Below are 17,351 nucleotides of genomic sequence, written 5' to 3' on the forward strand. Positions count from 1 at the left end.
CGGCTTATGGTGAGGACGATGCCAAAATCCTTTCAGTTAATACGAGAAGAATGATTTGATTGTATTAGTGTGGGTTAGAATCCTTCAGGAACAGTAAAGGTGTTTTAATAATTTGTGTAGATGGTTAAAACACCAATAAATATATTCTTAACACATGTGTCCTTTGGATTATTGAAGGTAATTGGGTGATGATGTTTCAGGCGCCAGTGTTTGTCGAGACGGAGAAGGAAGAGCGAGTGACCACCTCGGCGGGGTAAGTACTGTACTGTACACTATCCTGCACCTCCAACCTCAACTGTCAATATTAACTACCATGATTAAAAAACAATTACTGCCATACATTAAGCTCGCCACAAGACAGATACATTTAGTATACTTTACACCGAAGCTTGTAGCCCACTTGTACTGATACGTGTCTAAACTTTCTGACTTCCATAAGTGACTGTGGGTTTTGACGCCCGGAACACCTACATTTTGAGCTGGCTGTTTCAACAGTATGTGGTGATGAACTGGCTTGACCTGGCTAAGAGGTCATTTACGGCGGCCAAACTTAACTGATCAAAACCTAAACAGACTAAACTCAAGACAGACTAAAGAAAATGTACTATAGAAAATCGGGTCAGACAATGTGCCTCGAGGGGGAGACTCAACTATTGCTGACTATGATCAGGACTTGCTACTCATCCTGATGTCAACTTAACCGGGTAGAATAATTTGATTTATTTAGCGATATTTCTCTCAATTTATGGCAATTCAAAATTACTGATAAGGTAGTCTTCTGTAATAATCTCTCATTACGTAACCACAGCCAAGGCTCTTAAATGATCCTACGTTAAAATTTCACCACAACTGTAGGACAAATCTCACTCACAGTGAGTCAAAGGTAGAAGGTTTTCCCAGAACTATCAATACAAATAAAAACTTGCCTACACCACAGTTATGGCCTCTAAACTTTCATTAAACTAAAGAACTTAATTGGATCTTTTATTTCTAATTAGGGAATAGAATTATTGTAGAAATGGTTGAGAATTTTCACCTGTATCTCCGTCTATGGCGTGTCATGAGTGTGTATACTGTATAGGGTGTTTTTCTTAAGTAAAGATGCACTATATAGCCTAGAGATTTTAAGATGTCAATATTTACATAATTTTGATTGATGTCATCCATAATAACAAGTATGAATGATTCATCACTAACTTACTTAATACTAATACCTACCAACACTGATTAACTCATTAACAATATCATAGTTTACTAATCTTAACTAAAAGAATAATCCAAAATAACTTATCAAAACTAATAATTAGTCAAAGACATTTTTCAGGTTATCAGAAGATAACATCAACATAACTTTCACTAATAACTACAGTTCAGAAATGTCTTTAGTTATTTAAGAGTTGTTATCACTAGGGATCCATTAGACATATTTATAACTCAGTGTCTTCCTTACAGCGATCTCTTGGAAGACATATTGGTGATCGGCACCACAGGACCCGAGGTTGAGGAAGTCATACACACCTTACCTGCAGATGTTCCTGAGCTTGTGCTTAACACATTGGTTAATGACCTTGTTGAGCCGACTGTCCAGGCTGTCTTGGAGTCTGAAGTACCAGTGGCGGAAGAAGAGTTCCAGCTTGCTGACATAGACCTGAGACAGTCGGACGCTGTACAAGAAGTGGTCACAAATGTTGTCCCTCAGGTGAACGTGATCGATGGAGGCGTCGGACTCATTAGTCTTGGTGACCCAGAGTTTACTGATCTGTCAATTGGGGAGCCGCAGGAGGGCACAGTCCTGGACATCTCTCAGCCTGATGTGTTGTCAGTCTCACAGCCCGACCTCGGAGTGGCGGTAGATCAGAGGTAAGTGTTATGTGTTTAAAGCATCACTCGCCCCCTGAGATACCAGAGAGGTTTAATGCACAGTGCAAGTGATCATTAACGACTGAGCACTCACCCCCTCTTAACTATAAAATGGTGTTCTCCCCGTGCACTCTACCCCCCCCCCCTTACACACACCACCTGCACTGTACCTACACCACACACCTCCTAACACCATGCAAGGTACACACTGGAGATAATGCTACCACCACCACACAGTCCACACCTAATAAAGACACCATCAAACATGTCCATTGGTGTGATCACGACACACAAGAACCTCCAACACCCAACAGTGACACCAGCCATAATCTAGTGTCCTCTGATGCTACTTGACGGCACAGGTGGAGGATAGTTAAGGCCATCATGCTTAGAGTAACACAAGGCTGATATAGACCAATGGGAAGGACTGTTCTTGGCTGTGTGGTAACTCACACCAATGGTCGCTTGATAACACCACCTCCTCCCTCCCAGTATAACACTACACTAGTGATGCATGGTTCACCAAATTGTTGTTGTATCTGTAGAGTAAATAATAATAATTGACAGCAGCTAAACGTGATGATGTTGATGAGGTAAAGTTTTCAATAAGAGCATGATGATAACTGTGAGGCAGTGTTTGTTTACCTTCACAATACGAGACAAGTTGCATGTCTCTCTGCATGAGAAGAACTCAAGTGGTCAGGTCACAAGCAAGTTAGTCCAGGTCTTAGCCTCAAACTCTCTCAGGTACATAACATCTCAAGTGTTGAACATGTTGAGGATCACATCTAAGGTGAAGTAAACACTCCAAAATATTCCTTCACTCGAGAAAGAAATAAACACAAAGAAAATAGTTGATAATTTTGGAAATGTCGATGTTTTACCGGACACTTTTACCGGACACAAACAGTACAGCAGAGACGAGGAACCAAGAGACCAGGATTATGTTTCTCTTTATCTCTCTTGTTAGTCACGTAAACCCAACACCAACACTAAACTACAATATACTTTAAACTCTTTAAAATATCAGCTTAAATATTTATAACAGAGTCAACAAGACTTCGCTCACAACCAGTATTAGTTTGAGCGACACAAGACAGCAAACACAGCTTACTGAACTAATTCACATTGACAAGAGTTAAGATGGATTAAAAATAAACTAATCACTAAGTTTAAAAGTATGAAACTTGAGTACAGTACAGACAGTTGACTGTAGTAGAAGAACTTGCTTGAGGCCTGGAGAGTAGACTCAAGTGTGTGGTGGCAGAGCAGCAAGATATGATACGCATGTTAATGGGAGCGTTGCATGTTACCCTCACAGCCAACTGACGGTGAATCAGCCTGACGCTACTGGTGACGCCATCCTCGACGCTCCATACAACGCCGTTTCCCAGACCTCCCAATTCCTTTCCCAGGTCGATACCAGCTCTCAGGTAGAGGGCGCAGGTGGTCTGCAGGTGGTAGCGGCGCCCTCATTGTCCCCGCGAGTCGTTGATGGTGAGCTGAAGGTGGTGGATGTAGGTTCTCCTCAGTTCGTGGAGTCGAGTCAGGGCACAATTGGTGGCAGTTCGCTGGTGTCAGTGAGTGAGGCACAGCTGATTTCCGTGTCACAGCCCGAGAGTTTGTCTGTCTCGCAGCCTGTGTTTGTGGCTGTTAATCCTCCACAATCACTAGGAGGCTCCTCACAGTCCCAGGAGGGCCCCCAGTACACTCGCTTCACTTCAGGCAGCCAGGACACACGTTATACTGACGGTGGTTCATCTGTGTCCCAGGGTGTGTCTTTATTCCAGACATCCTCTCAGGGCCAGCCGGGTCAGTCTCAAGTAGTGTCACTGAGTAGCCCTGAGGTACAGAGTGTAGGAGACCCACAGACTGTGTTAGTGTCGCAGCCACAACTTGTTGCCGGACAATTGCCTCAAGGAATAGTGGAAGCTGATGTCAACATTTACCCTGGAGTGTCCCTGTTCCAGACTTCCTCCCAGGGACAGTCACCTGGAGGCGCCTCACAGTCCCAGCAACAACTCCAGTTCACTGGGTTCCCTTCAGGCAGCCAGGACACACGTTATACTGACGCTGGTTCATCTGTGTCCCCGGGAGTGCCCATATTCCAGTCATCCTCCCAGGGCCAGCCGGGTCAGTCTCAAGTAGTGAGTTTGAGTAATCCTCAGGTACAGAGTGTAGGAGACCCACAGACTGTGTTAGTGTCTCAGCCACAAGTTGTCGCCGGAACTCCTCAGGTGATAGGAGAGCCAGGTGCTTTTGAGGTTCACGGGGGATCTAGTGGTCAAAATATAGAGTCGGTCTTCTTGAGGACTAATCAGGAGTCAAGTGGTGAGTCTCAGTTTGTGTCGGTGCCAGGACCTGTCTTACCGACTATAGAACAGTTGCAGCCTGTGGCCTTCTCCCAGCATCAGTTCAACAGTTTCGATCAAACACTATTTGAGGGATCTCAACAATCGTCTCGGGGGTCGTCAAGTTCTCTCCAAAGCGATGGTTCTATCGTACAAGGGAACCTTGCACAGTCTTATGTACCTTCTGAAGAACAATCTCAGAGTATTGGAGATGCTCAGTTCAGTACCGACGGCTTTACACAACAGTTCTCTCAGGGATCATCGTCCGGCGGGTCAGTGGTTGAAGGTGACCTCGTCGGGTCTCAACTTTCTGATCAGTATTTCAACAATTTTCCGTCACTACAATTCTCACAACAGTCGTCTGGCTCTTTCCACGATGACGGATCTATTGTGTCAGGGATCCTAGACGCGTCCTACATTCCTCCGAGGTCTGAAATTACTCAGTTCAACAACGTCTCACCACAACAGTTCTCTCAGGGGTCCTCGTCCGGTGGGTCTGTGGTATCAGGTGACCTCGTCGGGTCAGTCATTGGTCAGAATTATGATAGTTTCCAGTTCAACACTAACGAGGACTCACAACAAACGTTCCAGGGATCCTCCTCGTCTGGCGGGTCTGTGGTACAAGGCAATCTAGTCGGTCAAAACTTCGACAATATCCCGACACAGCAGTTTTCACAGCAAGCCTCGTCTAGCTTCTTTCAAAATGAAGGTTCTGTAGAGGGGGATAACGTCGTTGGGTCACGTAGTCCGGTTCAGAATTTCCAACGTTTCGAGTACATCAGTAATGATGGCTCTGAGCAGACCTCTCCGGGGTTGTCGTCCAACTTGTTCCAGGACGGCGGTGCTTCTGTTGTGCCTGGAACACTTGATGGGTCGCTGCAGGAACCACCGAGATTTGAAGACTTTGTATCTAACAACCCTCAGCAGTTTTCTCAGGGATCTTCACCTGGGTCGTTCCACAGCGGCGGGTCTGGGGTCTTTATCCAAGGGGAGCCACACCTGGTGGGTGAGGTTCAGGTGGACCAGACAGGGTTTGGGTCGCTCCCTTCCTTCTCCGTTGCACAGCCTGAATTATTGGAATCTACCTTCTCTTCGGCCGCGAGCCAGGACACCCCAGGCATCCCTCTGGCCTCAGCCTCGCCACAGGTGAAGACTGCAGACATGGGCTCCCTACCACTCGCAGATTCCTCCCTAATTTCCTCTTCCTCTCCCTCATTCCCTCCTTTCCCTGGAAACTCTGACACCATCAATGCACCGCTCAAGTAAGTGTGACCTCGACTTGACTCTTGGTATGTATGCCCAGCTGGGGACACAGTACACCTATGGGTCCTTATCACTACCAAACACAGTTGTTGTTTTGACCAGACGACACAAGTGGACGGCGTTCATGTTACTACCCAACTGTTCACCATAACAACACCGCCCTGTTATAAGTGTCCTGCACCTTCTTATATCACTCCAGTATATTGATCAGTCTCTTATATCACTCCAGTATATTGATCAGTCTCTTATATCACTCCAGTATATTGATCAGCTTCTTGGGTTACACACATTATCGTACCCACTTTGTACTACTTTCTCCCTCTATGTAATGAAGCCTAAAGCAGGAGAAGGAGGAGTATGTAGTGACTAACGTGGTGGTGTGGTGTCTCCCCTACAGCACTGTAGACCAGTTCGTGTTCCCCGCCCCAGCACCACAACCCAACCCTCTGTGAGTACTGTACTGCTGGCACCTCTCTCGTGTGCCCAACTTAAAATAAACACGTTTTCTTCCCAAACTTAGAATAATTATGTTTTCTTCCCAACTTAGAAAAAACACGTAACTTAGAATAAACATGTTTTCTTCCCAACTAAGAATAAACATGTTTTCTTTCCAACTTAGAAAAAACACGTTTTTTTCCCAACTTAGAATAAACATGTTTTCTTCCCAACTAAGAATAAACATGTTTTCTCCCTAACTTATAAAAAAAAAATTCTTCCTAACTTAAAATAGATGTTCTCTTCCTAACTTAGAATAAATATGACTGAGGGGCTCTTTATCTCCTCAGAACCTTCAATGTGGACGTGACGAGCCAAGTACAGGACCAACAGGTGTACATCACTCCTCACTCTGAGTAAGTCTCTCCCTCCATCCCTCACCACCTCCCTCCCATCGGCCTTTCCTCCCTTCCTCCCGTGCCTCAACCTTCACTGTCGCCTTCTTGTTATTTTTGTTTTCCGTTTTATTAATAACAAAAACAATAACAAAAGGTTAATTATTATTATTATTATCATCACCAAAGTTACATCAGTCACACTTCACTAGAGAGAGACCATAACTGTGAGGCGTCACACGTCAAGTGTCACTCGGTAATAACCCAAGTTTCTGCCACACTTAGGTCTCCTCTCTCACGTTACCTGGTCAAAAGTAATTAGTTACCTTAGTTACTACATATATGACCTTATTACCTGTCTTTTAGGTGATTACTGGCCTTCATTAATTATGTATGATTATGTAAGTTTGTTTTTGTATTCTCATGTTTAGGTATGTATACAGTATTGTAAACTCACATTGATAGATTTATAGACCTTTTTTATTAGAGGAGAGTAACTATACCTCACTGACAGCCTCCTCAGGTGGGTGTATTGAGCAGGAGGAGGAGTCAGTGAGGTACGGACACTGTTCTGAGACAAGACCCAAACAGGCTGTGCAGACTAGCAGTGCCCGGTCGTGCCCAGACTAGGAGCCGCACAAATAAGTTTACAGGTCTGTGTGTGACCGACACTTGCCCATTTGACAAGTTAATATTTTGAGAGGAATAAACTTGACGGGAATTTGTCAGGTGCTGTGACCCGCCTCACTGTACAGTACATGTTTAACTCTGCCTCACTGTACAGTACATGTTTAACTCTGCCTCACTGTACAGTACATGTTTAACTCAGGAGGTCCATCAACATGACAAGTGTTAACACCACTGACACCTGAATATAGGGGAGGGGAGAGTGTGACTTGAGGTGACAAGTGTTGGCCGCGACAATAGTTACCGCCACTGACACAATTTACATGGACACGAGTGATCTGTGTGTTGATAAACAATAATTTGAATGTTTTAAAATGTTTATTTAACTTTTCCATAAATAAATCGGGCTTAAATTTCCTCAAAAAATTGTCAGGACAAGTAAATGTTGTCCATAATCTGCACAGCCTGAGTTGGGTCTACCCACGACACTCAACACTCCCGTGTAGACCAAGTAGCTGTTGTTGACTCATAACAAACAGGCATGCTGGTTGTTGACACCTGTACATAGACAAGTAGTTGTATTATTATTATTAACCTTGTGGCTGCGGGAGGTTTACCTAGGCTGAATAAAATAATCTGACGGCGGCCAGTAAGTGTGGGAGTCTCGTCAACAGGGTAAACATATGACCATTGGTCGACATGATGTGTTGTTGACGATTATTTCCTGGTGTTGCATTGTTGCTCCGTCAGTTGTGTTGTGGAGGTGTAGTGTTGTAGCTCCGTCAGTTGTGTAGTGGAGGTGTAGTGTTGTAGCTCCGTCAGTTGTGTAGTGGAGGTGTTGTGTTGTAGCTCCGTCAGTTGTGTAGTGGAGGTGTAGTGTTGCAGCTCCGTCAGTTGTATGAGGAACACCTGAGGTCCTACACAGGCCATCACTCGACCTATCATACTGGTGTTTATGGTCACAGTACAGACACCCGGCTCTCCGCCTTCGTACACACACACACACACACACACACACACACACACACACACACTTCCTGCTGCCGAGTTGAGATAACTTCTGGGACTCAACCTCACAATCCCATGATAGAGGCACGTCCTTCTGCACGTACTCTTCCTTTCCACTCGCCTCGTCACCGCAGCTCTATGGGAACTCTTCTCTTGAGTGTTTCTCACCATCGTTCTCAGTCAATCATGTGGGCACTTTTCTCTGTTTGTTCCCACCTTTACTCTCCCTCTCCAGCACTAGTCCTCTCCACATGTGATATCTCTTGTTGGTGGCTCTCAAAAGTTGTTCCACACTGCAAGCGAGGACAACTACCCTCTCTTGAGTTGATACAGAAGTTATTGTGATCTGTTTACTTAGTGACGATGAATAAAGAGGAGTCATCGCTTGGTTATCATCTTGCTCACTTTACAGTCATTTAGATCATAATTCCCAGATGCCGCCTCTTCCTTATCTTAACCAAGTGTACCTGGGGAACTGTGGGCCTTTAGCACCTAATTGGTGTTCCAGCACGGTATGATACCTTACGCTTTTCTCTTGCTTCTGACTATGATGTCTCCCGTCAGCTCTACTAGACTGCACGCTGTCTGCCACTAACTATAAAAGGTTAAATAAGTAGTCACTTCTAACTTGGTGAAGTAGTTGTAGCGCTGTAACCCCTGCAGGTATAGTCGTAGTGCACTTACAGACACATGCATGCTAACGAAATACCATCACATCGGCTGCTGATGCCGTCTCATCGTCTTTCCAGCTCTCTACGTGACGCTTCAAACCCTCGTAATATCATTCAAGCTTCTGCCAATACTGCTTCCAGCTTGGATAGCTCCCAGGCCTTTAACTCAGTAGCCAGCCAGTCCTCTGTTAGTCAGTCGAAAAGTATTACCAGCAGCCAGTTTGGGTCGTCGCGTCGTAACCCGCCATCAGAGAACTCTCCTCTACATAACTTCCGCCCCTTCGCTAATGATGAGTCGGGCTTCGAGTATTCTGCTCCTGGACAAAGGGTTCAGATTTCTTTCGGTCCTCGCTCACGGAAGAACAGACTCAGATCCTTCAGCTTTGCCAAAGGCAACTCTGACAACAGTGCCTCTGACAACAGTGCCTCTGACAAGCCCCGGCCAGCACGAGGGACAGGCAGGGCCTTGCTGGGAGGTGGTCTTGGTAACTACCTCGACCCTAGAAATAGGTCTCGGGCGCCATTGTTCAACACCAAGTCTACGACATCAGATGAAACACCTTCAAGGTTCAGTATCGCGAATCCTGTAAAGTCTACTACCGAGGAGGCTGCCATAACCACTGCCACGCCATCGACTACCACCACGAACACAACCACCACTATCACCATCACCACTACTCCATCGATTGAGACCTCTACAACAATCTTTGACTCAGGCACCACAGACACCACCACCACCACCAGCTCTCGAGATCTACCACGCAGACGTTTCCGGCCTATTCCACGTCGACGAATTATTTCGTCTTCGTCTTCTTCCTCCAAAGACGGCCGCCGGCACTCTGGGCTCTTTTCTGTCAGGCACCGTGGCACTCCCAGGCACCGCCCCAGCGTCTCCGTAATACTTGACCAAGACAAAAATAACGAGAATGATTTTATAAAAGAAAAAGATGATGAAAAACACGAGTTGAGAGGTGAGGGGTTAAAGGAGGAGGTCGTCCCTCTCATCCAGGAAGAGAAGGTAGAGAAGGGGCAGACCCCGCTGGAGGCCCACAAGTAAGTATGACTCGTCTAGTGACGCTCTGACTGCTGCAGGTATGACATCTTTGGGTAACTCACGACTCTTAGACGAAAACATAGTCAACTAAAAATGGATATTGACCTAAACATTGACCAAATACTGAAGGATAAATAATAACAATAAACAATATTAAAGAAATAACTATTTTGTCAGTAGGATGTAAGTTAATTTGTTTAAGCCATTGTAGTCAGAGAAAATATAATTTTGTTTTACTTTCAGTAACACAGTCGGCAGTGTGGATGGTAGAGGTTCGGGCAAGTCCATCTCCGACGGCCAGCCTCAGAGGAACAACTTGGGCTTTGTGTTCCCCCAAAGACGTGACTCAATCCTGCCCTTCGGCACTCGCCTTGCTCATAGAAGACCCAATTCCCCCCTTACTAACTCCTTCACTGGTAATTAACTCCCTGCTTACTGCCACAGTGCTCACATGACCTGTTGTGACCTGACTGCTTGCTTGTGTGACCCTCAGACACCATTATTGACCTGCACCATTGACCTGATTGTCTAATTTATAAGGTAATAACCACGCTTACTCACCCTGCCGACCTTGTTACAGGTCCCCTCCCACTAACCTCTGGCCCTAACCTCCCCCCGACGCTGTCCCTGATGACCCTCACTAACTCCCAGGACCTGACCACCTCTCCCACGACCCTCGCTGAGACTCCTTCACCAGTCGTCGTCTTCAGCACCCAGACTCCGGCGTTTAACACGCCCCCACCTCAGGCATCATTCAAAGCACCAAATACTCTGAACTTTTTCAACGCGCCCACAACTACGCCCCCACCCGTCGTGTTCTTCAGCACACAACCTCCAGTATTCAATGTACCTTCAGCTGGGAACACTTTCAGAGCGCCCTCACCTCAGGTTCCTTCACAAGAATCCACGTCGTTCAACCCCTCCCCACCTCTGTCTCCCTTTAACATGATCCCCGTTATACTTCCTGTCAATATGGTCCCCGTCGTAGCTCCCCTCAACCTGCCCTTTGTGGTGGCTCCCGTCAACCCTCAGCCCACAATAGATCCCAACAACCCCCCCACCCCACCCAGCGAGTCTCTCAAGCCTCCTCTTAACTTCCCCTCCCACCAGTCCACAGTAGCACCCCGCCTTCAACGACTCTTCCCCAGTCGTCAGCTGGCCAACAGCTTCACCCTCCAACAGAACAGTCAATCGTCGTCATCACAGTCGTGGCGGGGACAGTCAAGTAGCACCAGCACGTCCCAACTCCCTGGTGGTGTGGGGGTCCTGCAGCAGCTACGTCAGGCACAAAGTAGCAACACACAAGAAAAGTCTACCTCCTCCTCCTCTTCGTTCTCAACTAACAGCCTCGCCCAGCCGCTGGATAATGAAACTCCCTTGACGACCCCGGGTCCCTCTAGGGACAGAGAGAGGCAGTTATTGTCTCCAAGGCGTCGTCCGACACTTCGTCGCCCCTTGACGCCCATCACGCGACCCAGATCACAGGTTGTGCAGACGCCCGTGTCCGACGAGTACATCAAGGCCTTCCCTGAAGTTGCGGCGCCTGAGGGCTTCCCCGGCGAGGACCCCGAGGAAGACACCATAAAGGAAGCCATCTTCGAGCTCCAGCGGCTCAACTAACATGAGCCACACAGGGATCCTCTCTCACTCTGTACATAGCCCCTATTTATCCCCTTCACTATACTATAAGTTTGTTAAGTGGTGTGTTTACAAAGACTGCCAGTCCCGTGACTCACAACAAGTTTAGTCTTGTGGGAATCCTTCGCTCAACAACACAACCTCTATTTATTATTTTAGAACTCATGTATTTATAGTCCTTGTTGGTTATATCATACATAATGAAAACTAAATCAAAATATTTCAGTACTGTTCAGACACCATTTTGTTGGCGACACTGAGGCTGTCGAGAGACTGATAGTAATTCTTGTTCTAAGTCAGAATCATAGTAGATTTATTACTGTATGAGCCGCTGTTTGAACGATAAGTTTTGTGATAGTCTCAACCTTGTGTGTCCCCAACCTTAAATTACCATAATGCATTTGGCTGCCTCTACTCTGCAACATGGTGGAGAGGAGGCAGGCAGGCACACCTCACCTTTGTCTCATGAACTAGATGTTAACAGTTGTACTGCAGGCCAGTCCAACTTTACAGTTGTCTGTGTAAGACATTTTTTGTAAAAAAAGTACAAAATATATTTTGTTTTGTTGTTTAATATTAAACCAAATCTATGTCACCAAGAGAAACACACACACACACACACACACACACACACACACACACGATAATTTGAGAAGAATAAAGAAACATTAACTTGTTTCTAAGAATTCTAACTTTGAAAAATTATCGGTCAAATATTTGTCCTAATAATTAAAAAAAAAATGGTCACCTCGGAAAATTAACAATGTGATTCAGGACCATATTTTAGGTATCAGTGTTTAAGTTTTATACCTACGGTTCTTGTGATTATTTCTCATACACACTTGAGGAAAGGGGTGTGGTTTTGGTTGCCCTGCCTCATTGCTGAAGTAACAGTTAGTATGTCGAAGCTTCGTCTTTTTTACATTTTGAGGCAGATCATGTGAGGACAGTGACAAGCCAAATGGCAGTGCAAACAGCAAAGTACAACATTCAGAAGTAACGGTCCTTCTTAATAACAGGTGATAGAGGAATGAAAATGTCTCCTCGTTGATAAAAGTCATGATTTTAGAGTGATAAGCAAAAAACAACAAGCCTAGCAAGAGGTGACAGTTGGCCGTCCAGTACACACCCCTGTAAAATATGGAAGCACACAAACCACAGTATTAAGATTGCATTAATTTTACTATAGCTTTGAATTATGAAAGTCTGATATCGATTCATAGATCAATAACATAACTTAATCTCCAAATACCGTAGTGCATCCTGAGGAAACTTAAATATTTCACGTCGTGTTTCTAGAGCTTCCTACAACTGAAATGCAATATATTCAACTCAACTTAGATATAAAAAAAAAGACATACACCTCTTGAAATATTAGTGGGTTATATAGTGATTGTTTTATTTACGTTAATAATAGTATGAAATTTAATATAGCATGTTTGGGTCTTTATTATTGCAAGTGCAGTTCAATATCAACATTTCATAAAGCCCAAACCGAAGTATTGTGACAGACTGACAGGTTACCATCAGATATAAATATTATTGTTGATTTGGTATTAGTAAAGATAGATGACGCAAGTTTATTCGATTTTATTTTATTTAGTTTTTTATATAATTATTAAACTAGATAAAGTTGAGCCATACAGAGGCAAATCATTACAGCTGTGGGCGTGTTGACAGTCGGGAGCTAAACGACACAAATTAGTCTGTACAATGATTATAATGTGAGTTATTATGTAATCACTGAGGTGTTCAAGGACTTACATTGTTGACCATTATTTCACAATCTAAGGGTCGGAAGTGTGTGTGTGTGTGTGTGATGGAAGGGAAGGGTGAGGGTGGAGGAGGTGTGAAGGTAGGGGAGAGGGATGAGGGAGGGGAAGATGTAAAGGGGTTTGCCGAACGGTGTGAGGGGAGGGGGGAGAAAGGTGTTAGAAGGAGGAAGGGGGAAGATTAAGGGGGAGGGGGTGCCGGACATTAGTAGGAAGCCACACAGTGCACCTCGTCCGGTCACTGGCACGTCCCGGGAGCTTCAACGACCCGCTTCCTGTAGTATTGTTGACCACCCCCACCCCCACCTCCTACCCCACCCACTCCTACCCCCACGATGATAGTAACTCTCTCTCTCTCTCTTGGAGTTAAATTGTCTCATTAAATTAGATACACACACACCCACACACACACACACACATACAGTACAAGAAAAAAGTCATAGAAAGTGTAGCTGAGATAATTATGTGAATTCAAAAACAAGAAAAGAAAATAGTATGAAAGAAGGAGGAAGGACAGAGAGAAGATGAGAAGAGTTACGAGAACAGTAAAAGAAACCAAAACGAAAGAAGAGATGAAAGATGGAAAGAAAAGCTGGATCTCCTGAAGAAGAATCTCCACCCCAGCTTATTTCACCTGAAGATTAACCACCCTAATACTATTTCGGGGGTTAGGTTAGGTCTCTCAACCAGAATATGTTTGTCACTATCTGCCATTCTCTGTCAGTTGCCTAATTTTTTCCCACAGACGGGTACAGTGACAGGATCTCCACCACCTCACCACTAACACAGTCACGCCACACTGACACACTTACCACCACCACCACTAAATGAACCCACGCCTTTATTTATGACGTAAGGTATTGTACGTTTGTGTCACCAGCTGTCCCCATTATACACACACACACACACACACACACACAGGCTGAAACTTTAGGTTATATCTTTAATTACTGAGACACGGTGATATGTGTTTGCCGTGTAAGTATCAAATGCCTTGGTTCGTTCACATCCAGAGGCCATATGTATGACTTAGTGGTGAAGTCTCATAAGGTCGTGTGTGTTTCAAGGGTATTCTTACCTCTGACACTGTTTTTCACCCATGCACCGAAATGCCAGTCAAGGACAATACAAAATTCTCGATTCCTACTTGAAGAGAGAACCAATGGTATAATGATAATGTTAATGTTTGCTTTTGTGAACATCTGATTACTCTGGCAGGTAATATCGCGCGTGTTGGTTGGCAGCAATGGTGGGGACTTACCAGGACGGGTGGTGATGGTTCCCGGTCATCAGTCGTGTTACTGCCATCACCCACACCGCCCCTCTCCTTGTGTTGTCAGCTACACGTTTGGAGAAAAAGGAAGTGAGGGGTGCTTCAGCAGGCGGTGGTCAGAGGATAAACACTTGCCACAACTCGTGTGTTTAAGTACAAGACTTAGTATTACTATACATCTTCAGCATAACGTACCTGAAGTTAAGTACATTTTGTGTCTTGCATCCATGTGACTGATCAAACCTGTACTGTAAACAACATGTTAATAATGACAGCTAAGTGTCGGCGTCGACGACTGGGCTTGGTGATGGGGGCGTTGACGGTGGCGGGAGTGGTGGCGGTGTTATGGCTGGTGTCAAATGCATCTCCTATTCTCAAAAATCCCATATTTTTGGTTACTCCTCGCCAAAGCCATCTGCCTCGTGTTTACCATACGCCGGGAGTGGAACTGCACACAGAAGTGGGGACAGAAATGCCCTCTGACCGCCTTTGGCACCTGGACTTAAAAGGCGGTGCCCCTCGGATAAAAGTTATTGAAGGGATTATGATGCTGGCGGCACGGGCGGGGGCAACGGGCGTGCTGCTAGAATGGGAAGACATGTTCCCCTTCTCGGGTGCCCTAGCCAACCTTTCCGCCCGCAACGCCTACACTCATGAAGAAGTGAAACACATTGCGACAGCAGCTAAGACTGCAGGACTGACGATGGTTCACCTGATGCAGAGTCTAGGCCACCTGGAGTACGCCCTCAAGTTGCCACAGTGGGTGATGCTGAGGGAGGGGGAGAGCCCGGCGGAGGCGTGCCCCTCCCACCCTGGCACGGCGCGACTGGTCATCGAAGCGGTCAATCAACTCATGGAGGCGGTACCCACGTCAATCATTCACATCGGCGCTGATGAAGTGTTTACACTTGCCCAGTGTAAGCGTTGTCAGGCACGTGAGCAAGCGCCCCTCCGGCTGTACGTAGATCACGTGGCGCACGTTGCACAACACGTCAAGTCCAGGTGGGGGGTACGAGTGCTGGTGTGGGACGATATGCTGCGACACGCGCCGTCTTACCTGCTGCACTCCTTGGCCGGGCTGGTGGAGCCCACAGTGTGGGCATATGGACCGGATGTATCAAGGATGGTGCCACCCTACATATTAAGGACTTACTCGGCCGTCTTCCCCAGGGTGTGGTTGGCTCCGGCCTTTAAAGGCGCCACAGGGCCCCTCGCCATTATGCCGGATGCAGCCAGGCACGCCGCCAACACCCTAGCCTGGGTGCAGGTAGGTCAGCGGATGAAGCACTACGCGAATCTAAATGTTGCCGGCATTGTGATCACCGGATGGTCTCGCTACGATCATTTTGCAGTATTGTGTGAGCTGCTGCCCCCGTCCACGCCGTCGCTGGTAGTGACATTGTTGACAGCTTCCCGTGGGTTTATGACTCCGGCCACACTGCACGACGCCCACACCCTGCTGGACTGTCCCCCACATGTGATGCTCGACCCTGCCAGAGACCCTCATCTCTGGGCTGCCCGCGACTGCGCCTTTCCTGGTGCCAACATGGTTTCCTTCCTTCACCGGTACGTCCGCTTGAGGGACGATGTGAAGACCTTGCAGAGAGAAGCAGAAGAGAGGGGTGGCTGGCTGACAGCCTACAACATCCGTCATAATTTTTCGTCCCCAAATAGGGTGCGTGAGTACATGACAAACCTGCGCTCCTTTATCTCAGCCCTGAAAGACCTGCACGGCGAGGCAGAAGCGGTTTTGACCCAGTACCACAACACTGCCACTGTGGAGGAGTGGACAGAGCAGCACCTGCTCCCCCTGAACCTCACGTTGTCCAAGTTTACCAGCGTGTCTGCCACACTCCTCAGTCACAAGACCTGGCCCAGGAGACCCCTAGAAGGGCGGCCGAGTTCCGCCACCTGAGGTTCTCTGCCCATAACCTCACCCACGTAAATGAACGGTACATACAGCCCCTGCCAAACTTGTTTCTGAAAATGAAACGAGATAGTGGCACGAGTCTACCGCGGACTGTAGGTTGGCTCTCTTTCATAAAGGAAGATTCATCAACTCTGGACAATAAGGAGCGACGTCATGGCGGAGCTCCTCGAAGGATCACTACTACTATACTGTAAATCAGTGAATACACTCTGTACATGTCACGCTGCAACAAGCTAAGAACTCAAACTGTTGAGCTAAAGTTCGTATACCACGTGAACTCTATATTATCTTCCCTGTTAAAGAAAAAATGTGATGACAATAAAACCGTAACAGAGACGTGACCGACCGCCCAAGTAGCTAATGAGCCGATCAGTGGTACAGTGGATCAAAGCAAAAGTAAAAGAACAAATTTTCCCACCTCTACGAAGCATTTAGTGGAAGAAGTTCTGTGAGACACCAATGATTGTGACAACCACAAACCTGTATTGTTCTCTCAGTGTCTCAACAATCGCGCCACCCTGACTCCTATTCTTACCGAGAAGAGAGAAAACGGGCGTGTAAATTAAGTTTATACGAGTGTGCATATAAGGGTGTACAATAATTATTTCTTTTAAATAATATTATTATCATCAGCCTCTATGAGCCATAAATAATCACTGTCTGTGTTTTTATTATTTTGATTTTACGTGGAGAAACTTAAGTAGATTCTTGTCTTACTATGATCATCCTCTTGTAATTGTGTACATAAACTTTTGTAAATATCGTACTAAAGTGAATATTTAGTTTAATGACATTTAATAGTATTTACTGTATAAGTATATAATTAAGAGGGGTGCTCAACTAAGCTGGTTTATAATAAAAATATCAGTACCACAGCTCGTATTTTATTTCCCAACACAGTAGCCTTCTTTAGCTTCACCTCCCATCAATCACTAGGCAGAGTAGATGCCAAAAAAATAATACTGAAGAACCTGATATTGAAGAGTCATGGTAGAAGCTGGATGGAAATGATTCATGAAAAAGAAACTTGCATCACAATCTGTAACGATAAATTAACCCGCAAAGGATATAATA

General features: G+C 45.9%; 3 protein-coding genes across 3 annotated transcripts in view; all 3 read left to right on the forward strand.

The window, feature by feature from the left end:
- LOC121866228 (serine-rich adhesin for platelets-like) overlaps window positions 1-11,863 on the forward strand; it is a 35,289-nt gene extending 23,426 nt beyond the window's left edge. The window contains exons 7-13 of the mRNA XM_042365841.1: window positions 201-253; window positions 1,453-1,860; window positions 3,182-5,473; window positions 5,872-5,922; window positions 6,260-6,325; window positions 8,689-9,663; window positions 9,908-11,863. Coding sequence (XP_042221775.1) covers window positions 201-253; window positions 1,453-1,860; window positions 3,182-5,473; window positions 5,872-5,922; window positions 6,260-6,325; window positions 8,689-9,663; window positions 9,908-10,088 — 4,026 coding nt within the window. The 3' untranslated portion in view covers window positions 10,089-11,863. The remainder of the gene's footprint in view (window positions 1-200; window positions 254-1,452; window positions 1,861-3,181; window positions 5,474-5,871; window positions 5,923-6,259; window positions 6,326-8,688; window positions 9,664-9,907) is intronic.
- Window positions 10,295-11,284, forward strand: LOC121866229 (mucin-2-like). Its single transcript, XM_042365842.1, has one exon. The coding sequence runs from the start codon at window positions 10,295-10,297 to the stop codon at window positions 11,282-11,284; it is 990 nt and encodes a 329-aa protein (XP_042221776.1).
- Window positions 11,864-14,328: 2,465 nt separating the features above from the next.
- LOC121866225 (hexosaminidase D-like) lies at window positions 14,329-17,152 on the forward strand. Its single transcript, XM_042365835.1, has one exon. It carries the CDS (start codon window positions 14,607-14,609, stop codon window positions 16,260-16,262), a length of 1,656 nt encoding a protein of 551 aa, XP_042221769.1. The 5' UTR covers window positions 14,329-14,606; the 3' UTR covers window positions 16,263-17,152.
- Window positions 17,153-17,351: the final 199 nt, after the last annotated feature.

This window comes from Homarus americanus, unplaced genomic scaffold, assembly GCF_018991925.1.
Source record: "Homarus americanus isolate GMGI-L3 unplaced genomic scaffold, GMGI_Hamer_2.0 scaffold46974, whole genome shotgun sequence".
Classification (NCBI taxonomy): Eukaryota; Metazoa; Arthropoda; class Malacostraca; order Decapoda; family Nephropidae; genus Homarus; species Homarus americanus.